At 37.6% G+C, this 25,353-nt stretch overlaps 1 protein-coding gene across 3 annotated transcripts in view; it reads left to right on the top strand.

Annotated features, from left to right (window-relative positions):
• Positions 1 to 25,353, top strand: part of PDE4D (phosphodiesterase 4D) — a gene marked incomplete at its 5' end in the record, with an annotated part of 1,122,552 nt that overhangs the window by 680,729 nt on the left and 416,470 nt on the right. Inside the window, one exon of one of the 3 annotated variants that reach the window (XM_082650736.1) lies at positions 23,279 to 23,406. The exons of the other annotated variants lie outside the window; for them this stretch is intronic. Within the exon in view, the coding sequence (XP_082506862.1) occupies positions 23,279 to 23,406 (128 nt within the window). Of the gene's footprint in view, positions 1 to 23,278; positions 23,407 to 25,353 lie in introns of those variants that run through there. 3 annotated transcript variants of the gene reach the window in all.

Below are 25,353 nucleotides of genomic sequence, written 5' to 3'. Positions count from 1 at the left end.
CTTGGTAAGAATGATAAAGGGAAACCCTATGTTAGAAGTAGTCAAAAAAGGTTTACCTAAGATAGTAAAATTTAGACCGAAACCTCAAGAAGGCGTAGGCATCGGTCAATGAAGAAGGGGAAAAATGTTCTAGATCACGTAGTGAGGGGAAAGAAAATGAGACACATTTCGGGAACTAAAAGCACGTGGATGACTGGAGTGTGACAGAAAGGGAAGAAGGGAAAGAATATTAAAGGCCGTTCAAGCTTTAAGGATTTTGAATGCAAACCAATTAGTAGACATTGCAGTGGAATGATACGGGCATTTGTGTTTTCTGAAGTCCGTGGCTACAGTGTATAGAATTGCTTGTAAAGGAGACAAAGAACCATTTATAAGACTGTTGCAGACAGCAGTGGCGTGGTAGGGGATATGATAGCACAGCAACAGAGAAAAATGAGCCAGTTTGAGAAATGGAGCTAAGAAGTGGAGACTGCGTGTCTTGGTACTTGATAGGCCCTGGAGACAAAGTTGAAGAAGGAGTTAGTATTGTTCCCAGGATTCAAAATGGGGTGACTGGGTGAATAAATGGGGCATGATCTTCACTGCAAGAAGGAATACTGGGGGAGAATTTTGAGCATGGTTGAGCTTGAAGTATATGTGGGACATCTCCAGGTGGAGCTGCCCAGGAGCCAGGTATGATACACGTGTCGGGAACTCAGGAGACAGATCTGAACTAGAGAAATTGATTGGGGTCTGTCCATCCATAGATAGCCATGGAGGGCATTTGAGTCGATGAGATCAACCAGAGGGTGGGCAAGATTAGGAGAACAAGAAATCCAAGAAAAAAAGGAGTGTTTCAGAAAGGAGGGAGGGACCAACAGTTTTGGAAATGTTCATTGGATGTAGTGAGATGTAGGTCAGATGGTGACCTGGTGAGATAAATTTCCATAGTGGTGGGAGCAGAAACCAGAATGAGGTGGGTTGAGGTGAAAGTGTGAAAGGGGAATCAAAATAGTCTAAAGGAAATTACCGCAAGAAATTCGGCTCAGAACGAAGAGGAGGTCTGGAGATAGCTGGATGAAGTAGGAATTGAACGAGGTTTTATTTAAGATGGGAAATATGGCTTTCATTTGAATTCTTATGGAAAGGCTTTAGTCAAAAGGAAGAAAATAGGAGATGATGCATAGAGCTGGGCTTCCGAGGATGGCAGAGGGACTGAGATCTCACTGAAGCACAGACACTACCAAAGGTGGTAGCGTTTGCCTGAGGTGGTAACAGGAGCGAAAATGGAAATCATCAATGTGGGTGTGGATGAGTTTGTCAGCTGGGTGGCTGGACATGGAGAACATTCGTTTTTGATGGTTACTATTTTCTCTTTGAGGAGGAAAATCATCTGCTGTGTGTGGGAAGTGGGGAGTCAAGTGTTTGAGAAGAAAGAAGAAAGGACATTTGCTGCAGTCCTTAGGGAAAATGAGAGAGAGAGATGATTAATAGTTGTTAGAATTTTTAAATGTATATATGGTGCTTGGGTTGTAGTCGTTTAAGGAATATTAGCAGCCTTGCCTCTGCATTTTATTGTTGATGCTGCTAAACCTATGTCCGCAGTCCCTCTTTCGACCACTAGATGGTGCACTCTGCGCTGAAATGCTGACCTGCCATGTTCCTTTTGTTACCAGCCAATACTGACAAATTGGTAAAGTGAGAGGTTAACTTCTTGATATGAATTGAGATGTTTTTCTTTAAAAAATATTTTCCTTAAAAAAATCTTAAATAACACGTCCCTCAATTTTACATACAGTTTATGGGGCAGAGAATGACTGTGGCACCACAAAAGCCTTAGGAAATACGTGATTTGACTTCATACTAAGTGTAACATGCAAAACATACCATCTCTTTCAAATTCTTTGCCTTAAGAATGCTAATCAGTTGGCACTCGGCGATCATTTGCATAATCAAAATAGAGCTTTTGGCTTAGCATTTTATCTTAAAATAAAGCAGAAATTGCCTTGCTCTGGATGTCAGTATGGTACATACAGCCAGAATGCTGAAGAAATACTGCCAAATGGCAAACGCCACATAGAAACCGCATTCCATCAGTCAGCTACCGTTTGGCAAATGTATGTGTGCTCCTGGGTGACTGAGATGTCAGATATTAGTCCAGATCTTTGTTTTTAAAGAGGTATTTGTTTTCATTAAAGGTTTTTAATAGTGCCCTGTAAGTTGAAGTGATACAAGGAAATCAAGTCATTCTATGGAGTTTCCTCACTGCTTCATAACGAAGATTGGGAAGGGGGATGACCGTGAAGCAGGTGGCCTTTTCCTGCCGCTGTCATTTTTTTAGGCATACCACCATCCCCCCAACATGAGACGTTAGATGGAAAAAACCTATACAATTTAACCAAGTAAAGAATATAGACATTTTAAAAATACTGAAAACAAAGCTATTCTTTTGAATCCCAACCCCAATTATTTGACGTATGTCCTTCTTCTTGCAAGGAATTTGTGACAGGTAAAAAAAAACAGAGGTAACAGAAGGGAGTTCTATATGAATAATCAGTATAAAGTCTCCAAGATTAAGAAAGGGATACTTTTGTACAGTGGGTTCAAGATTTTGTTAGGGAGGGTATTTTTAAAGTTCTTTTTTAGCACATTTGGAGAGGGGGAGACCTGGGAAGAAAGCTGTATAAGCCTAATATGAGAGAGCGCTATGGAAAATTCCTGGCACAAACTTTTCTGGGCCTAAACACTTCCTGATACTGAACCTGGATTTAGAGTGACCAAATAATTTGCTATCTAGGAGTAAAAGGGGAGCTATTGATAATTGTACAGGAATAGGAGCAAACCCAGGAACAGGTGCAAAGCAGGGCTGTCTTGGGAAGACTAGGAAGGCTCTAGGCAAAATGGAACACTGTTGGGGAAAGGGCATTAAAAGTCACTTGAGCACATGATTGCAAATAGAATTAGTATTTGTAGGACCTGGTGCATCAAAAGTATAGTTACATGATCAGCCATCTTTCACACCTGTCAAGCAGGGCCTCTCAACCTCTCAACCTGGAATTAGGGACCAGAGACGACATATGGGTGGGAGGTGGAGGGTTGTAACAGATTCCCCTGGGGAAAGATATTTTTATTTTTTATTATTATTTTTGTTCCCAAACTACAACAACTCTCCCTTTGCTCTCTGTGTTGGCACAGGGGGAAAAAAAAACAAACACATTTGAGGATCCCCACTGTAAAGATTATTCTTTGAATTGTGGCTGCAGTTACTTCCGTTGTAAATTTCCGTGGATTATTGTTATAACGATACCGGGAATGATACCCTGGCGTGTTGAAAATTCAAGCAACTTCATTCCCCATTCAACCAAGCACTACTTACTAGGGAAGTGCCTGAGGCACTTGGGAGAACAGAGCCCAGAGAAGAGAGAAAGGAACTAGGAAAAAGCTTCCGCTCGGTGTGGCTGACTGGGTGCTGAAGCGTGGCATAGAGACTCTTGCTCAAATGGCAGCAGAAGATCTTATTAGCATTTATTGTCAAAAACATCAGGACAAACTAGAGAAGGTACCATTTTATTTTGCCAAATGACTTTGCCTTTATCAATTTAACTCCCTTTTGTCAGCCCACCTTGTATAAAGAAAGTAAAAATGTCTGCCCGCTATCTACCCCTGACAACTGTGAACTTATTCTTCGCTTCCGTTGAGACTAGCTATGCTGAGGTAACAAACCACTCTGATATTTCAGTGGCTACAACCACAGTTTTATTTCTTGCTCTCATTATGTATTCTTAGCTGGTCGACGTTGCGCTGTTCCTTACCCTTTTCATTAGGAACAGCCCATCCGGAGCCCATTCTGAGACCAGCCCCTCCTGAGATGGCAGGAAAGATGGGGAGGGACTTCCCAGGTGATGCAGTGGTTAAGAATCCTCCTGCCAATGCAGGGGACATGGGTTTGAGCCCTGGTCCGGGAAGATCCCACATGCCACGGAGCAACTAAGCCTGTGCATCACAACTACTGAAGCCTGTGCGCCTAGCGCCCATGCACTGCAACAAAGAGAAGCCACCGCAATGAGAAGTCCACGCACGGCAACGAAGGGTAGCCGCTCTCGCTGCAACTAGAGAAAGCATGGATGCAGCAACAAAGACCCAACAATGCCAAAAATAAATAAATAAATTTTTTAAAAAAAGAAAAGAAAAGATTGGGAGATGGCAGGGCCACTTAGTAATGGCTTTAAAAGCTCAGAAATGCCACAGATCTCTTCCACTTACAAGCCATGGACCAAAGTAAGTCACAGGGTCAAGCTTGGCATCGAGGGGCGGGAAGTATAACTCTTACACAGGAGTGGGTTTGGAAAGTCAGTAAATATTTTGGCAATAACGTAATATATCACATTCTTGCAAGTTAATTGTAAAATCTACTTAAAGTTTTAACATATATCCTGTGTCCTGCCCCTCATACTATCTCTAATGTTACTTTCTCGTGGTGACAAATTACTATTCTTTTTCTTCTTACAAATGCTTACAAACTCACACAGTCCAGTAGCACTTAACACACTTGTGCTTGGTTTCCTTGTCTCTCTCCTTTACTCTACTGCGGGCCTTTGAGAGCGGGAGTAATCTGTGAGTCCCTGGTGTGTGGTTGGCACATAAAAGAAACCCTAATAAGCATTTAGTGACTGCTAATGAATTAATAGATAAATGAGGGAGTGTTTGCCTTGCCTTCTCCATCTTCACACCTCACTCCCTTCCAACAAGCAATCTTGTAAAAGGAATAGAGATCACAGTGGAATCTTGAGGAATGGCTAGGCATTTGCTACATGGAAAAGCATGAGGGGGCAAACCCAGGGAAAGAGAAGTTCATGGATTCAGTTGCAGTCTTGTTGAGTGAAGGTAAAATTCTCTGATTTTGCATCCTGAATGCAAGAGTCCATACAACATCAAGCTTGGTCACTGCCAGGTCTGATGTATCCCGTAGCAGTGGTGTAATAAACTGCCCGTGTAGGGCCCAGTCTGACAAGTCTGACCCTTATTAGACTCCCCCGCCCACCAAAATCTTTAATTCACCTGCACAGATGATGCAGAGTCATTGCAGACATGTATAAATCAATAATTATTTTTCAGGACTTCCGATGTGACATTTTATTAACTGCTTACTTATTAAAATCTGCCGTACCATAAAGTCTAAATATAGCATCGCATCTGACATTGACTCTGGAAATTACACAGATTTTGCTTTACTATTTTTAAAACATATATGAAGAGAAAAAAGGGAGACAGATTGACAAGAACATACTAGCATGTATACTTTGACCAAATAGAGATTGAGGCTGCCTGAATGGTTCCTGTGGGAAGCTATCCACCTCTGAGGATGTTGCCATTATGCAAATGTTTGGGGGATTCTCCTTTGGAACCTTCCTTCAGAGTCTGTGCTACACTGATTTTTAAATTCATTGATGACAAATATCCATCTGCCGAAGGCGGATCTGATTCTAGGAACCTGCCAAACGTCCTTTGGCATTAAGTCTTTATGATTAAAGTGGATGATCCAGTTAGCTAATGCTATTTGGGTCAAATGGGAAGTGACTATGAAATCGAGAAGCGGTTTTCTTATACATGCTGGAGTTGCTGGTAATGATAATTCCCAAAGCATTATGCCAAAAATGCCCTCAGCCCTGGTAACGTTCACTCATTCAGCAAGCAAGCTCTACTGATTCACTGAAATAAGTCATTTAGGAAATACTAATTTGAATTTGCGAATGGTGTACGTGTTTGAAAAATCACTCTCATTACTTTATAGGCAGTTTACTTAGTAATTACTTAAAATGAATATAAATAGAATGATAGATTATGATATCCATATAATATTTACATACATAAAGGATTGTATATAACATGTGTATACCACATACATATGTAGCACAGTGAGCAAATTATCCTTTTTTATTGAAGTATAGTTGGCTTAGAATATTACATTAGTTTCAAGTGTACAACATGGTGAATTATTTATGCATTATGCATCATACAGAGTTATTCCAATATCATTGACTCTATTCCATGTGCTGTACATTACATCCCTGTGACTTGTTTATTTTATGTTATTCTTTTACAGTTCTTTTCAATTTTTAAAAATCCACATTATGCTTTTAAGCAAATGCATTTGTTATATCAGAAATAACAAACTGAAAAATACTACTAGGTAAATTACTTAATTATTGGGGATTCTATCTTTAAACTAATGGGTTTCCTTTATACCTAGTCAACACTCAGCTGTATATTACCACATGGGATAGTTAGTGGCCAAAAGCTACTTTAAAATATACATTGTGTGCTATGTCTCATACTTTCTCTTCTTTAACATTTCTAGCAATTGCAAATAAATTATATTGTGAGGCAGAGAGAGATACATTTTTCTAAAGTGATGTATGTCGTCTTTCCACAAATATGTAAATAAATAAATATACACACATATATACGCAAGATAAATAGTATAATTCCAAAACTATGAAATTTTCTGCTAATCAGTCTGAAGCACTTGAGTAAACAAATGGGACCTAATTAAACTTAAAAGCTTTTGCACAGGGCTTCCCTGGTGGCACAGTGGTTGGGAGTCCGCCTGCCGATGCAGGGGACGCGGGTTCGTGCCTCGGTCCGGGAAGATCCCACATGCCGTGGAGCAGCTGGGCCCGTGAGCCATGGCCGCTGAGCCTGCATGTCCAGAGCCTGTGCTCCGCAATGGAGGCCACAACAGTGAGAGGCCCGCATATCGCAAAAATAAAAAAAAAAATAAAAAATTGTTAAAAAAGCTTTTGCACAGCAAAGGAAACCATAAGCAAAATGAAAAGACAACCCACAGAATGGGAGAAAATATTTGTAGACGAAGCAACCAACAAGTGATTAAACTCCAAAATATATAAACAGCTCATGCAGCTCAATATCAAAAAATCAACCCAATCAAAAAATGGGCAGAAGATCTAAATAGACATTTCTCCAAAGAAGACATACAGATGGCCAAGAGGCACACGAAAAGATGCTCAGCATCACTAGTCATTAGAGAAATGCAAATCAAAACTGCAGTGAGGTATCACCTCACACAGTTCAGAATGGCCATCATCAAAAAATCTACAAACAATAAATGCTGGAGAGGGTGTGGAGAAAAGGTAACCCTCCTGCACTGTTGGTGGGAATGTAAATTGGTATAGCCACTATGGAGAACACTATGGATGTTTCTTAAAAAACTAGAAATAGAGCTACCAAATGATCCAGCAATCCCACTCTTGGGCATATATCTGGAGAAAAACATAATTCGAAAAGATACATCTACCCCAGTGTTCATTGCAGCACTATTTGCAATAGCCAGGACATGGAAGCAACCTAAATGTCCATCAGTGGAGGAATGGATAAAGAAGATGTGGTACATATATACAATGGAATACTACTCAGCCATAAAAGGAATGAAATAATGCCATTTGCAGCGACATAGAGGGACCTTGAGATTGTCGTATTGAGTGAAGTAAGTCAGACAGAGAAAGACAAATATCATATGATATCACTTACATGTGGAATCTAAAAAAAATGGTACAAATGATCCTATTTACAAAATAGAAATAGAGCCACAGATGTAGAAAACAAACTTATGGTTACCAAGGGGGAAAGGGTTGGGGGGGGATAAATTGGGAGATTGGGATTGACATATACACACTACTATACATAAAATGGATAACTAATAAGAACCTACTGTATAGCACAGGGAACTCTACTCATTGCTCTGTAATGACCTATATGGGAAAAGAATCTAAAGAAGAGTGGTGATATATATATATATATTTATATTTATATTTATATTTATAAAATGTATATATAAAATATATACATGTTACATATATATAAATATATATAACATATATATAATACATATATAACATATATATATAATATATATATAACATAACTGATTCACTTTGCTGTACAGCAGAAACTAACACAACATTGTAAATCAACTATACTCCAATAAAAATTACTTTAAAAAAAAGACTGGAGTGAAGCTATGCCTACGTGTTGTTTGAAAGTATTTGAAAAGTTACAATTTGTTCATGGTATTATTTTGCCTACATGATCTCAAATAATTTTGACTAAATCAATTGGTATTATTGAGGTCATGTAGATAGTCTTCTTAAATTCTCATTAAATAATTGACTGTCTTTACAGTTTCACACAATTGCATCAGGAATCTATATATTCAGGCAGTTCAGTCTGCAATTTAATGGCATGTAAATGTTGAGAACAAAATTATTGGAAATTTCAGACATATCACCATAAACCAGAACTGCAATACATGTCAGTCCCATTGAGAAAGTATTTGCAGGCATAAACTCGATATGTTTCTCGGGTGCATGAAAAATGTGCTATTGAATGATTCTTCCTTCACAAAAATTAACTATATTGATCTTGGTTTAAATATAGGTCTGTATGGGTAAACAAAGACATTTTTTCACAATACCCTAGTAAGTTGCTGTTACATACTAATGAGGCAATTCCAGAGCTACTGTGAAGCTTTGTAAAGAGTTGAAAATAATTCCTGAAAATGGTAAGTCACGTTAGGAAGGCCAGCTGAGCGCTAATGTTTTGATTAGAATTTGACCAGTTTATAGCAGATTTACTTCCTTCCCAGCTCAAAGTTTCATTCGAAATGTCTTCGGGTCAAAAACTTATAGAAGCTAGGAGGAATGTATCTGAACTAGGTAGCCTGGCTGGGAATTGCGTCAAAATGAAGAATACCTGCGCCATGTAAAGGAGGTAGCTGATATTCTGCTATAGTTTTAATTCACCGTGTAGGAAGAGAGGGCCTCCCTGTTCTAGACCTTGTAACTTTTCAAAAGAAGTCCAAATCTCAACTTTAGTGTAGACATTACCCGTGTGCTTTAAATGTTGGATCAAAAGAAAATAAATTAACAGTGTATTGGTCAAACTCAGGTCTGTTAGCCGTGTGTGGTCCAAGCATGACCAGTTCACCCACTTCTACTCCATCCTACATCTCTTTCCTGCCCACAGTGTTTCCTTTCGTTCCTCTTACATAGAATTGTAAGTTTTATACTCCAGTTTGTCCACAGCTACGAGCAAGGCCAAAGGTCTGTAGCCAAGCCCTGGATTTGTTTCTGATATCTTTAGAAAACCCCCAGAAGGATTCTTCGGTTTTTCTCACCATGTCCTAAGGATAAATGGCCCAAAACAAAAAGACAAAGTACTCCAGGTATTGTGAGCCGTTAAGAATCCAGGTCACTTGCTAAAATTGGAGTATGTTCTGTACGAACAGGATATCATGAAAGAAAGGTATTAGAGTTTGGGATTAGGTACTGTCTTACTTGATCTCAACTAGTTTAATTCTTAGTGACTTGCTAAGAAAGATTGCTTCTTCAGTGTTACCCTGCTGTATCACCCAAGAAACCATGCGTATTTTCTCATTTCTCTCTTGCTTTTTCTTTTCTTTCTTTTTTTCTTGCCTTCCCAGGCTAAATCCTGGGATTTTTTTTTCCCATTACCTGTTTTCTGTCATCTTTGTGTCCAGAAGGTCAAGTGAAAGGAAGGGGTACTTCTCAGTTGAATCAGGTTACCTCTTAGAACATCTGAGGGCAAAAACATAAGCAAGGGTTAAATGCCAAATGTATTCACTCTGCTAGTACACATTTGTGGTTTAAAAAGCACACTTCATTGAATAATTTAAAATATGTTTGTACCGTCTGCTCTCTTGGGGATTAACTTTGTTCATGATAGCAAAATAATCACATGTTAAATGAATTCTAGATACTGCATTCTGTCATTCATAATAGCAATAATACTGGTAATTCAGATGACCTAGCCTTTTCTTTCTCCATGTAATTAAGATGACCTAGCCTTTTCTTTCTCCACGTAATTACACCGTTGATTTTTCCCGTATGGGAAAGAACAACTAAGTACATGCTTTTTCCTAAATGGAACATGCAGTTCTGGAATTCTGTCGTTTCTTTTATGGAAATAAAAAAAGTACAAACGTATGCCATCTTTGAAGGTAACGCTATGTAAGTGCTTGGGAATAATATTTGCTGTCTCTTTATCTACTCTTCTGTGTAAATTCATAAGAAAAATGATAAGATTGTCATATGCATATTTTAGAAACTATGCAATCAGTTTTATCCAGATATTCTGTTGTCTGTCTAGAATGATATAGGGCAAGAGTCTCTATGTAAACTGAATGAGTTTACTTCAGGGTGGAAATTGATTTTTTTTTTCCCCCTGAGCTCTTACATTTCATGTTTGAGCCTCAGTATGGACTGTCTCATACTGACTGCAAATTTATCCATGTGTTTGAGCCTTTTTTTCCCCAAAACTATTGTAAGCTTTGTAAGGGGTTTCCCACTCTGCTGGGCTTTTCCAAGGGCAAAATAAATGATGAGTAAATGATTGATTTTTTAATGCTATAAAATAGGGAGAAAGGTTAAAAGAAAAAGAAAGTTGATTCTGGTAGCACATGTTCAAGATATTTGGGTCAATGATTTCTTTTACTCACACCTAATTCAGGTGTATAAACTGTGTGTCCTTAGCTTGGGCTCTTCCTGTGTGAACCTCTATGACAGTAGAATATGGATGGAAGGGCCCCGAGGACATTTCAGAAGTCTTCCAAACAAATACCCTGTGCTTAATAGCCATCTATTGTCAGATAACCTTCCCGAGTTGCTGCATTCTATTCCCCGTGATTCTCTTTAAAACCAAATCTTATCTCCTAAAAGAGGATGGAATGCAGTAGGCATCATATTCTTTGCAGAAGGTCTCCAAGTCATGTCATTAAATCACCCTTGTCTTCTCATCTCTAAGCAAAATGGCAGCAGTTTATTTAAACATTCTTTCTTAGTCCCAGTATATCCTCCTACGAAAGTTCTCTGAGTATCACTCTTCAAGCTGACTGAGGTCTCTCATTTGATCAAGGAGTCCATAAAAGGCAGATTGAGTTCAAAGACCCTGATGTTGCAATCCTTTTTGTCATCCCATTTGACCTTCTTGCTTTTGTCCTGAGCTGTTAACTTGCTGATTTGTCAGTAAATTATCGTGTTATGTATACTTGGTATTGGCGAACTGGAATTTCATTCCCCTTTCATGTTCACTATTTGGTGTTCCCCACAAGTTACACTCCCTTGGTCTCCATTAAATTGTTTTATCATGTTACAAAGTCAACTTAATATCTGAATGATCTTCCAAGATACTGCCTATTATTTCTTTTACTTCTGTGTCACAAAGCTTTCAGTCTGATTGATAAAAATATCTAGTCCCAAAGCCCATCGTTATCATTTGCATTTGCCAATTCACATAGAATTAGTCATAGTCTCACTGTCACTTGTCTGGTAAATCAGACAAGTGCCGTAGAAATAGTGTATTTTTATTTTGGTAAGGAATATGAAAAGGTCTCTTGTGGTATAACTGTAGATACAATGGATATGTGGGCTGGATGAAAATGCAGTTAAATAGATTTTTTTTCTAGTTGAACAATGTAGATGAAGGTTACTGAATAACAAATAGAAGATTATTTATGCAATCCAATGTACAGCAAAATAGACCTGAAAGTGACAGGGAACACACTGGAATGCAGCCAGGATCAACAGTTATTTACGTTTGCTAATAAAAATGACTGCAATTTCAAGTTCACAGTTAATCTGAATTGGATTATGGAATCCTAAGGAAGATAGTACATTGATTAAGAGTATGGGGAGATTTCTGTCCTAAGCCTCATGTATATAATATTTATTTTTTATTTTAGTTTTTTATTGAAGTATAGTTGATTTACAACATTTAAGGTGTACAGCAAAGTGATTCAATTATATATATATATATATATATATATATGTTTTCTGCTTCTTTTCCATTAGAGGTTATTACAAGATACTGAATATACTGAATATAGTTCCCTGTGCTGTACAGTAGGTTCTTGTTGTTTATCTATTTTATATATAACAGTTATATGTATATATTTATATATAATATGTATATATATATATTTTATATATATAATATATATTTTATATATATTATATATATTTTATATATAACATTTATATATATATATATAGATATATAATGTGTATCTGTTAATCCCAAATTCCTAATTTATCCCTCTCTCACCTTTCCCTTTGGTAAAGGTCCCTCTCTCACTTTTCCTCTTTGGTTTTTGATGTTTTTTGGTTTTCCCTCTCTCACTTTTCCCCTTTGGTTTTTTTTCTATGTCTGTGAGTCTACTTCTGTTTAATAAATAAGTTCATTTGTATCTTTTTTTTAGATTCCACATATAAGTGATATCATATTCTATTTGCCTTTCTCTGTCTGACTTACTTCACTTAGTATGAAAATCTACAGGTCTATCCATGTTGCTGCAAATGGCATTATTTCATTCTTTTTTATGGCTGAGTAATATTCCGCTGTATATATGTACCACATCTTCTTTATCCATTCATCTGTTGACGGACATTTAGGTTGCTTCATGTCTTGGCTATTGTGAATAGTGTTGCTATGAGCATTGGGGTGCATGTATCTTTTCAAATTAGAGTTTTTATAATGAACAGAGAAATGCAGATGATTGTCTCTCTCTGCCCCATAATAGTCATATCACACCTGGAGTGTTGTTTAATTTCGGATACAACATTTTAAGAGGAATCAACAAGCAGGAATAAGTCCAGAAGTCTGTTGCCAGGATGGTGAAGCATCTGGAAATTATGACGTATTTGGAACAATCAAAAGATCTGAAACTGTAGCCTAGAAAACGGAGAGGGTGAAAGGAAAATTCTCTTCACAGGGTTGTCATAATAAAAAAGAATCAGGTTTGATTTTGAATGACTCCAGATCTAGGATCAAGAGATAGTACATGTCAAAAGGTGAACTTTAGTTTGGTACAAAGAACTTTACAATATCTGGGTCTGCTCAAAGCAGAGATGCTGCCCTGTGAAGCAGGGTGATCCCCATCCCAGGAGGGGCCTGAGCAGGACCAGATACTTGTTTCTCCCTGGAGAGTGTTCATGCATTAGGAGAAGAATACATTTCCAGTTGCTTCTAATAAATCTTCCAATTATGATAACTTATTACATAAAAAGTTCTTAGCAGAGTGCCTTTTATAGACTCCTTGATCAAATACTCAGGAGATATTAGCTGTAATTGTTATTGGTAGTGACTAATCCATGAATTTGTAACTGATTATTTGTCTCAAGGGAATAAGTAAAGGGAAGGTGTCTCTGTTTAAAATTTTAGCCAGGTTCTGTTGCTAAATAATTAAGGTACTTAACAAGGGCCTATGCTACTTGTAACTGATTTACTCTTAATTTATTACCACTTTATGTTTTCTGTAATTGCCTTTGCATCCTATGGTACCTGGATTTGGGATTAATTCGTCACATTTAATGGGAAAATTTTAAGGAGTTGCTAAATCACAGTTCCTTACATTACATTGTCTAGTGACTAACAATAGCAAATAGTCCATCAACAAAGGATTAAGTCATGACAAAAACATGGATCTCTTCCATTAATTAAAAGGAATGTTTCAGTTTAGGGACTTTTAGAATCTTAATAACAATTGTGTTCTATGTCACGTTAGCTGCATTGGATTTTTTCTTGGGTGATATATTTATCTTTCAGTATTGCAGGTAATATTTATTGAAGGCATTAATTCATTCACCCACTTATTCATTCAATAAATATTGTACCAAACACTGCCTGGGTCTGCATCTGCCTCCTTATCTCTGTATAGTCTCCTTTTCCCTTTATCCCCACAGGAGTCAGGCACCAAAACTAGCCCCTGCACATCCCCACATCCCCCAGAGTCTACCACCAAGGGCTCCACGGCAGTGAGGCAATCCCCCTCCTTACCCCATTCCTGAACTTCTTGTATCACTTCCCTGCTGCATTTTTCTTTCTATCATTTATCACCTCTCTTATATATTTTGTTTAGTTATATGTCCATCTACCTACTTCTACTGGAATGTCAGTTCCATGAAAGCAGACACATTTGTCTGTTTTGTTTGCTCCTGGATTCCCAACACCTAGAATAGTAACTTGACAAATATTTGTTGAATGAATGATTAAAGCTTAAGTGTCCTGGAAACTGATACTAGAAAGGTGTCGTTAATCCTCCAGGGTTACCTAACCCATTTTTGGCAGCGCAGAGCTGTGAACCAAAGTCCCTTGGCTCCAAAACACCATCCTCATTCTTGATCTCTCCCTCATTTACAAATAACTCCTGAATTTTGCTGAATGAACCCAGGAATCTAGAGGTATTTGACAATGGCAAAGGTATTTCACTGCTGTATGGATTTGTGTACAGGGGGATAACTTTTGTATCATCCAAATTTAGGAGAACATCCAGGTCAATACTTACCTGCCTAATCCCTTGCTATGCAGATCACTCCTTTACATTTTGTTTCTTCTCTGAATTTATTCAGTTTGATTAACTCTATCCTGAGCTTTTCTGTTATCCGTTACTGTCTCTTGGGTCATTGATGTAGACCCTAGAAGAAGCGGGGTACAGTGATAGATTTGGAGAAGCAATTGTGGGTAAGACTCAGTCTTTGCCTTTGAGTTGCTTTCAAGCTAGTGGCTGAGATAGCCTTGTATATTTGCAGTTCCAGAGTCAGATGATAGCCAGATAATTTAAAATCCAAACAATGATACTTTTGAGAATAAAAGGAGACACTATTTAATAATCATACTGGGACAATAGCTAGTTTAAAAAGTTAAAGAGTATAAAATATGAGTTCAAGTCCTTTTTAACAAATATTTACTGAGCACGTACAACACGTAGACCGATGTACTAGGCTCTGTGGATAACTCAAAGGTGAATATGCATGTATCTGCCCACCTTGTGATTTGTAATCCACTTGAGGAGAGAGACCATTAACTCAATACAGGGAAGTAAACAATGGCATAAGCTGAATATAAACTTGATGTGATGCTAGCCAACCACAAGGTTTCAAATAGGATCAACTGATGTGGCAACTTTTCGTTTCTATCTCACAGTATGATCATTTGAAGTGAGTCCTTCTGTGATGCATGAATTGGACATCAAATGGATTTATGACTTCTTTTCCTAGTTAAGAGTTACAGCATTCACTTCTTTTGTGTATATATAGAAGATGTTCAACTCATGCTGGCTGACTGGCTAGCTGGCTGGCTGGCTAACTGGCTGAGGTAGAAGAATGAGTTGATATATTTTTTTAAAAGTCATCTGGCAACCAAATATAGAACAATCTTTGCCAAAGACACCTCCTTTGTGCTTGACCAACTAGTTGACAGAGTAAGAACCTACAGCAAGATTATTTTTCATCTTCAGATTTTATAATGATAGAAGACGTTTGGTTATTGGAAAATAAGCTTAAAAGTGTTTTAATTCTTTCCACTGCTTCCTACTGTTGGAAATTCTTTTGCAGCTGAATACTGGCAACAGTTTGTCTTGGCAAGTAAACAGTGCTGTTTAAGGACGAAAGTGTAGGAAGTTAGTGGAGGACATCTGTTGAAGAAGTCATGTTGTCAAAGCCCATTATGTATGTTAAACTCATTTGTTTCCATTTTCATACATTCTAAAGCAAAATGTCACTCCATTTAACATTCAGTTTATAAGAGCTTGGAGACATAAATTGTGTGGGCTTACCTGAGACTTCAATGAATGAGCATCATTTTATTCAGTTGATTTTATTGCTCATTTAACTCAGACTAAACTTTGGATTTATAATAGGTTTGTTGAGATAAGATTATCAGTAGTCGTGGGCCTTTGTTAGGTGTGAAGACTGAAACCGACAGAATTTCCTGCCCCTGTTAAATGATACTGGCATCAGGCTACTTTCCCATCCCTGTGTTAAAGAAAACTGAGAACAAGCAAAAACAACTTAGCTGCTTGCTACCCTGACTGCTTCTTATAGGGTACTCTTAAGACCCTGTCCGAATGGTCTTCTCCCTTACTGCAGTAGGTTTAATTAACTTTATATGTGTGACAGGTTTCTGCTGGGATTTTGAGAAAGTGACAGTTAACAGATATTATAAAATTTTAAGAGAAATTTGTCAGATGAATAAAACTTTTCTAAGAAGATGAGAAGCTCTGGTTCATTTATTCCAAACTTGCCTTCTTATAAAAGGAAGCAGTTGATTAATTTAAAGAAAAGCTATCCTCGCTATAAGGTTAGGCCTGCTGACTAGGCTGACTGATTTATGGGTCTTTGTGTTTTTTTAAGTTCTAAAAGGCATGCCATTGGGTCTCTCATGAGTTTTCACAATCTGTGGAATTGAGTCATGCTAATAATTTTCCCAAGAGGCTAATTTATAAGTCAGAATGTTAACACTATCTCTTACAACTGAAGATATGACTGGTCTAAGAACACCAGTTCCACGTGACACCCATTTTCTAGGTAACTCTAATCAAGAAGCCAAATTCTAGATCAGAAAGTTGTGAATGTCAATCAGATTAAGGGGCTTCTGAAGGAGACAGCTGACTCTTTCATTTTTCACTGTATTTTACTTTATAAATTATTCTTTAAGGATTTTTTCATGTGACTAACAAACAAGTTATCTATTTTTAGAATACTCAATGCCTTTGTTACTATGAATGAATTCATTTTTTTCCAACCTCAGCATGACCAATGCCCCCTCTATTTGCATCTATAATAATCCTATTGTCCCCCTTCATTTTAGCATATTTTTTTAGCTAAAGTTTACAGATTCATTTTTATTGAAATATGTTCCCTAATAAATAAGGAAGCACCTTGACTGCATAAACTTTTGAAAACAGTTCTATGGTCTGTGAATCTCATCTTATTAGCTTTGGTCCCAAAGGATACCTAGATTTTAGGGCCTCCCTTATCTATAGGAACTATATTTTCTTTTTGTTCTCTACTCAAGTCAGAGCAATTTTTTGCTAGTTCTACAACTGTACCTGAAGACATGCCAAAGATGCTACAGACACCAAGTGCAAAAAAAAAAAAAAGTCATCAATATTTCTATTATTTTCTGCTATGTAATTTGCTAATTGATAACAGTCAATAATTTCTCTCTAGTTGATGGAATCCAGATTTTGACATTTTAATAAAATTTCACTTGTTAAAATAGTGCTTATTAAAATAGTAACACAAGAGACATTCTAAAATGCTTAGATAATATAGGTAGGGGAAAAGAAGAAAATTAAAATCATCTATTTCTTCTCATCCATGTATATTTTTATATTCTGATGTGTATTCTTTTTGTTCTCTTGTTTTTCAATATATATTCTTCCTTTGTTAAAAACAATATCATACAATTATACTGTTTATAACCTAGTTTTGAACTGTCAATATTTTATGAATTCTTCTCCATGTCATTAAGTATTATTTCAGAAACATAATTCCCACGATGTCACATAGGTTCCCATGGAGGGTGCCACATACTCTACCCATTTCTTATTCACAACTCGGAGCAAACATTAGCATAATAAAAACTCTGAGGGCTTCCCTGGTGGCGCAGTGGTTGAGAGTCCGCCTACTGATGCAAGGGACACGGGTTCGTGCCCAGGTCCGGGAGGATCCCACATGCCGCGGAGCGGCTGGGCCCGTGAGCCATGGCCGCTGAGCCTGCGCGTCCAGAGCCTGTGCTCCGCAACGGGAGAGGCCACAACAGTAAGAGGCCCGCGTACCGCAAAAACAAAACAACAACAACAAAAAACCAAAACTCTGAGTTCTCCTGCTCCTCCAAAACCACCTATCTAACTTTGTTTAATGGAGAATTTCCCAAATGCACGTGTCTATGGAATTCATGTGTTTGTATTTCTGTTTTTAAGATGCCTATAAGCATATCTTAGTGTAGTCTGAGAAAAGTTTTTCAACACAATCATTTTAATGGGTTCATGATATTCGTACTGATTGGATATTCCTTTTTCTTTTCAAGCATTAGGAGATTAAGGATATTTACATCCTTTTGATAACCTTCATGGTAGTTTAATATTCATATGGACTTGTGGTGTTTCCTTCTGTTTGAAACCATTTTGTACATGACTGTGTGAGGTGTCCTATGTGTAGTGTTTCAGAAGCAGATTATCAGAAAAGCTAATGCTTAATAGAAGACTGATAAATTAATTAATTTAAAATTTGCCGGTTGTATTCTCAAAACATAGAGCGTGACTAAATAAAGGCATAATCCCATGATTAATCAGGTGGTTGAACAACTTGGATAATTTTTACTTACTGAACTGAAACTGTCGGCCCAGGCAGACACATCTCCATCACCCCCCAGCTAAAACCCATGTATACTCCTTATTCGCTGTGAAGGGGCTTTGTCCTCACATTATAGTGGGTGCTCTTTGGAAAATATTTCTGTTTGATAAAATATAGTGAATAGCTCGACTCCTAATGTATTTTAGTAGTTAATGAGTTTATTATTATTCTGGAGGAGTTGCTGAGAATGAGGGATTCAGGAAAGTCTTTGGGACATGCAGTGCCTTACAATTTCAGCTGCCTTATTTGACAAGCAAGTATGGTTCGACATGCTCAAGTTGCAAGTCAAATAAGGCAGAATGTCTGCCCTCAAGAAACTCCAGTGCCACAGGGAGAGTTATAAATGTGTGAAGAGCTGTGAAACAATGCGCTAGAGTCATAGGTGGGTGGGAAGACTAGGTGAGCGGCATCTCAGTGAGACTGAGGGATGGAGACCATGTTTCGGAAGAGATGACACTTCAAAGGAGTCAGCCAGCCCGAGAAGGGAGAGAAAAGTCTGCTGGTCAGAGGGCTTCTCATCTTTGAAGACCCAGTGGCGTGAAAGAGCCAGACTTCTCAGGACATTTCCAGGGTTATTCATGGCAGATACAGGAGAGAACGTCAGAGCAACATCAGAGGGGATCTCTGTGCTAAGCTTTGGATCTTAACTTTTGAACTTTATCACTAAAGGAATGGGGAGTCATGGAATGACTATAAGCAAAAGAATCACACGTTCAGTTTCCCATTTTCAAGTGGCCCACAGGACATGCAAGTGAAGGATGGAATTAAGGTGAAAAAGCCTGGAGACATTAACTCTAGGTAAAAGATGAAAAAATGGAAAATTATTTAATTAATTAAGGAAAGCAAAATCTGCCAAGAGGAATAACATAGTCTGATTTTGGGAGCCAGGTTAACTGATGCCTGACTCTGGTTCCACCACTTAACACTCTGTTGGACCTGGGGCATCTATCTCAATCCCTCTCTGCCTTGTTTTTCTACAAAATGAGCATAATGCTAGTGCCCAATTCATAGAATTTTATAAAGATTAAAAGAGCTAATTCCTACCAATAACAGTGTCTAGCGCATAGAAATTACCTGATCAAGGTCAGCTATCATCTATTGTTAATATTATTATCATTGCTAATCTAATATAATTATAATATTATTATGTTATAATAATATATTATTGAACATTATTTATGTCTTTAGGATTCATGGCCTGATTAGAAGTGATTGTCGGGTGATTGGCTGAATGGTGAGAGGGCCAGAGAAAACAGGAAGAAATGTGTTTTAGGGGGGTAGGGAAAAAGAATTGATGTGAATTACATTATAAATGCTGGAATGAGGTAGCTGTGGGACTCCCAAATGGAATTTTCTTGTGAGCAGAAAGGTATGGACTCTGGAAGAAGATGTGGGATTGTCTTAGAACATCATGGGTAGTTGACGCCACTGGATTGGATGCATTCACTGGGAAATACGTAGGTCAGAAAGTGAGAAAAGCTTGGGCAGCTGAAGGTGGGTTTGAACCCCAGAAGCATTGCTTGCCAGTCTGGGTGTGATAGAGAACACAGGGTCTGGGAGGGAGTCCTTCTAAACCACGAGTAAGGGAAAATGATTCAGCTGATTCTTGTGCTGTAGGGTTGTAAACAGATGATTTCCTGGTGTCCTGAAAGAATTCCTCCAGCTTAGCGAATTGCCAAACCCGGGCCAGGGTAGAGCTAACAGCTGAAAGAATCTTCTTTGATAAATGGTGGAATTATTAGAAGAAAAGTGCTCTTGCCTCAAACTGTTACCTTCTAGCAATTACTTTTAATTGCTGTTAAGAACATTACCAGCATTGAACTTCTAGTATACCGAAAAAATAAAAATGGTTTTCTAGATACCCTAATGTGATTTCTGCCCTTGTTTTAGAGTCATGGGGTTGATGAGTGAGATTTATGCTAGATTTCCATGCCCGAATGCCATGGGCAGTATGCAAAAACAAACAAAATGTAACTAGATAAGCCTGGTCATTCCTTAGTGACATTTGAGCCCTATTTTATAACATTAAGTTCTCCAGTGTGTTTGTGTTTTCCATAATGTAGAGTCCCTAGCCACCTCTACCAAGCCTCGGAGAAATGGAATTGTGGAAGATAGGAAGGTTTGATTTTGCCTCCGAGGCCACCCCTGCTAATTGGCCATCATTCCCACAGATTCTAAATTCTTGGCAGGTTGGATTTAAGATGTAATCCCTTCTCATCTCAATTTAAGTACAAGTAATCCCCAGGAAACCCTGCCAGGCTCATGGTAAATCATTGCCGAGGACAAGCAAAAACCTAGGGGCAGGACAGGAATAAAGACGCAGACATAGAGAATGGACTTGAGGACACAGGGAGGGGGAGGGGTAAGCTGGGACGAAGTGAGAGAGTGGCATTGGACTTATATATACACTACCAAATGTCAAATAGATAGCTAGTGGGAAGCGGCCGCATAGCACAGGGAGATCAGTTCTGTGCTTTGTGACCACCTAGAGAGGTGGGACACGGAGGGTGGGAGGGAGGGAGACGCAAGAGGGAGGGGATATGGGGATATATGTACATGTATAGCTGATTCACTTTGTTATACAGCAGCAACTAACACAACAATGTAAAACAATTATACTCCAATAAAGATGTTAAAAAAAAAAATGCCCCTGCTAAGAAAATCAAGGAATTTCACCTATCTATCGGTGGCTGTATATTTCCTCCCCTAGAGGTTTATGTCTTACCCTTCAGTTTTTTATTTCCACCTCTTTTAGGAAATTCTTATTGGCAGCAGATCTTATTCTCGAGTACTGGAAAAAGACTCCTAAATTAGCTTACAGGTAAAAATATTGTGCATTTGTTCTTAGGACTCTAAGATGGGCAGTAGGTCCAAAGGGCCTCTTAAATTTGAAAACTATAAATTATACACAGTTGTACATCACAATTAGTTGGTAATCATTAGGCACTACCTCCACGCTGTAAAATTATGTTTCCCCAATTATGAAGTATTATTAAGGAAAATATACTAAAGAGTAGAAATATAGCAGGAACTCCCCTTCATTATGCAAATTAAGCAAAAAATTCCTTGCTACCTCTACTTTGCTTGGGTGTGTTCTCTCATGTTGTTGAGGTTCCAGACTTCTGCCTGGTATATCTCAGTTCAGGTAGGTTGCCCTTTCCTTCATAGGCACCTTAATAACAGTTTCATTTTTACAAAGAACCGTATGCAATCCCTGGGCATTTTGGAGAGCTGGCTACCTTATTTTTCTGCTATAAGGAAACAGATTTGAATGTCAGTAGAGGGTGTTGTCAAAAGAGTATGGGCAAATAGACCTCTTCCGACATTTTAGGAGTATGGACTGCCATAGGCTATTAAAGGGAAAACTGCACAGGATTTGGGATCTAGCAACCCACTTGCAGAAATAAAAGCACCAACCAGTAAGAATATATTAACAAATGTGTTTATTGTGTATAGAAGCCCATTCATTCTATGGAGTCTTATGTAACTATTAAAAAGAACACACTGGGTTTCTATGCATTGCCTGAAAAATTATCCATGATTTATTTCAAGTACAAAAGTACTTGTAGAAGATTATGTATAGTATAGCCCCACTTGATAGAAACAGGATAGAGAAGCCCTGTGTATGTGTCAGTGTGTGTGTATATGTATTATAGTGTGTGTGTGTATGTATATATCTGTATGTATATTGATAGATTGATAGAATTAGCATAAAGAAAACGGGTGAGATTAATGCATAGGAAAAGACAGTAAGGGTTTTATTTATATGCCTTTGTGTCATTTGGCGTGTTAAAATGACCATGTGTAATTTTGTAATAAAAAGGTACAAAAAAGAGCATCATTAGATAGGAAATGCTTCTTGTCAAATGGGAAATTATCTTCCCTTTCAAACTAAAAAAATTCTGAATTTAAATGGTGTTATTTAAATCCAAACAGTGTTTGAATTTGGCCACTACAGAATAAGATATAGCTTTCTCTCGGTATACTTTGTGTTTGCCCAGGTCCCAGGACTCTTAAATAAATAGGTTGTGTTTATTCAAATCCTGGATAAGAAATCATTTTTCAAACATAAAAATTACCCTGCACAGTACTCTGAACCCCTATATTCAGACTACACACAAGGGCTGCAGTCGTTTTGTTGCTGTAACACTAGGAAATGAGGTAGAGACTAGAAAAAACTGTGGGCTCGTGAAAGCTGTAACTTTTCTCTGAGATGCTGCAGCCGTAGGTAGAATTTTGGAATGATTTACACTTTGTCCAGTTTGTCTTTCATTGTTATGAAAAGTTAACTTCCAATTAGTAAAGAATTTCCTATCAGTTTTTCGATAGGTCTTCATCCGATGAGCAGCTAGAGGTTCCTCCTGAGAGAATATTTCTAATAAGAAAAAAAAATCAGTTTCAAAGTCCAAGTTAGTATACAAAGGGCTTTGCTGACAATTTTTATGTTCCTGAGAGGCTAGTGCAGTTCTGTTGTGAACAGTAATTTATGAATGAGAACCCACAGTTTTTGACCAGCAAATTGGAAAACCACCATAATCATTTCCATGTGCCCATCTCATTTTCTAAGGCTCTATAATCAGTTTAGCAAACAGTTCTCCCCCTTTGAAAACATACCAAATACTTGATTATTTCCTCCCTACCAGATGCATGTTTGGTGTATAGGTAAATAACTGATTTCCCAACCACTGTTACATTAGGTCAATGTTCTTTTAGACATCAGATATTTTTTATGGATTAAACCTTGCTACCTAGTCAAGAGATCTGGTTTGTGGAAATAGGTTTTTTGTGGCGCTCTACAGAATTTCTACCTCATCTAGTCAGACAATAACTGGTCAGAGCACTGACTCTGGTTAGAAATAAGCAACAAGCTTCCCGTATCCATGAAAAGAAAACAAGAGAGCGCGTGTAGCCTCCGAGAAACACGCATTTACTCTTGAAGCGAAGCAGCACCCGGCGACCAGAGAGCAGCATATGTCTAAAATCCATTCTCTGACAGGTTCTTTCCAGCATTCCCAGGAATGCTGGTCTGACTACTGAGATTTGTTTTTACTTCCCGCCTTTTGGATAAAATGAGTTTGCCAACCAGCTGTGAGTTCCTAACACTGGGGAAGGTGGCTAGGTTCCGAAGCGCTGCTTATGTTCATGGATCGCCTTATGCAACCCACAAGCCCATTGACATTAAGCCACAGAGGAGACGGTAACTGCTTTCCTTTCTTCTAGTTGTTTGTCTGTAAAAACGTGTTTTGTTACCCTTTGGTAGCTGCTTTGGAGGTCTGCTGAGCTGGGAGGGTCAGGGTGAGAAGTTAGTTTTAAAATTCAGCATACGGGATAGTTCGGAAAAAATTAACCGAAGAGGAAATCTGGAAATTATTCTTCGCTTAGTTAGCAAAAGCCGATCCGGTTTCAGGGTCTGTAGGTTTTAACCATTTGAGAGATTGCTAGTGCTTGTACTACCTTCAGAATCATCCATGAGGAATATTTGAAAGAGGATTTGGCCAACTAATGGATATATTTATTAAGATCTCTTATTACCAGATACCCAGTGTCTCATAACGTACGTATAACATTCCTTAATGCCAAAGTGCAATAAATATGTTAAAATTCTATAAAAAGCATTCATTTTCGTGGAGGCCAGAATAGGGTTAGATATTTCTCTGAAGAAGAAGATGTCATTTCTAGGTCAGTGTTCCAGAATTCTGCGAACTCACAGTCTCCACAACCCGCCCCCACGCTACAGACACACTACCCAGGCAAACTCACGTTGTATAATTAGGAATTTCAAAGTTGAGCTCAGTGTTTTCATAACAAGAAAAGAGAGTGCGCAGTAAGGAAAGCCTTTCCATCCTCTAGCCTTTTTATTGCAGTGTCAGAATGGGGATGATACGTTTGACTAATAGGTCCAAAAAAATCATCCATCAATTTAGGTTTTATACAGTCATTTCATTCAGTGTTTCAGAATGAACTTCAGAAACTTTTTACAATGATATTCTGTTCTCTGTGAAAATGCCAGTTCTCCATAATTTTATGAATTCTTGAAATCAAAATCCAAAATTCTAAAAGCAACATAATTTACTGGAAGGCTATCATTATCATCTTATGCTTCTACTTTTCCTTTTCTAATCACACATGCATAAACTCGCACATAAAGCATACATTTTGCCAGCTATGACCTTATTTGTAAACATAAAGGAACATTCAGACATTTAAGTGATTTTTTTCTAAAAGTTTCCAAACTTCAGAAATGCCTTGGGATTAGTTTTTCAACTGGAAAAAAAAAAAAAATTGGTGTGATGGGAATGAACTATTTTTTTTAAGTAGATTATATGTTGTTCAAGAGAATTATCTGTAGCTCTTTCATAAAGGTAAAATCAAAACTTTGTGATTTAATTCATTCAGTACACACATGCACACACACATATATATGTGCATATATAAAATTATTGAAATGATAATAACTCAGCTGTTGAGCTTAAAATAATTTTAATAGATTATTGAATATTCTATTTTACTTGGCTAGATAAAAATATTGTTAAACACATGTAAAACTGAGAACCTTTAGTCCTATATATACATTAAAATATATCCTTGATTCCATCTTTGGCAGTTCACTGGAAGATGAAGAAAGCATATGATAAAAAAAAATAGGAGAACATCTGAATTAAAATAAAAACTACAGATGTCCGAAGCATTATAAATTATACTTAAATGCCAAACTTCAGGTGATCGGGAAACATATAGAACTGATTATGCTAATTATTCTGAGAAAGTTGAATAATTAGCCATTTAAACCTATTTGGAAATGCCACAGAGAAGAAAAGTTTAATGCTGTAAAAAATTAATTACACTTTTTTAGAGGGAGATTTCAGGAAGAAGTATGACCCAAAGATATAAGAATGACACCATCAGATCTTTACTAGTTTACTGTGGCATAATGTCATGCCCAATTATAGGGCAACTTTGGTTATACCTCCCTGAGAACTATCCATCAGTCATCAAGGTTATATTAACTTATAATAAAATATATGCAGAGGAATTGTAGTATTTTAAAATATTTTACTAAACTTACGGTAATACTGTTTATGAAGCAAAAATAATAGTAATGCCATGGTGCAACCACTTTGGAAAGCATTTTGGTCTTAATCTT

The sequence above is a fragment of the Grampus griseus genome (assembly GCF_964374135.1).
Source record: "Grampus griseus genome assembly, chromosome: 3".
NCBI classification, from domain to species: Eukaryota; Metazoa; Chordata; class Mammalia; order Artiodactyla; family Delphinidae; genus Grampus; species Grampus griseus.
This window is presented reverse-complemented; position numbering and strand designations above follow the sequence as displayed.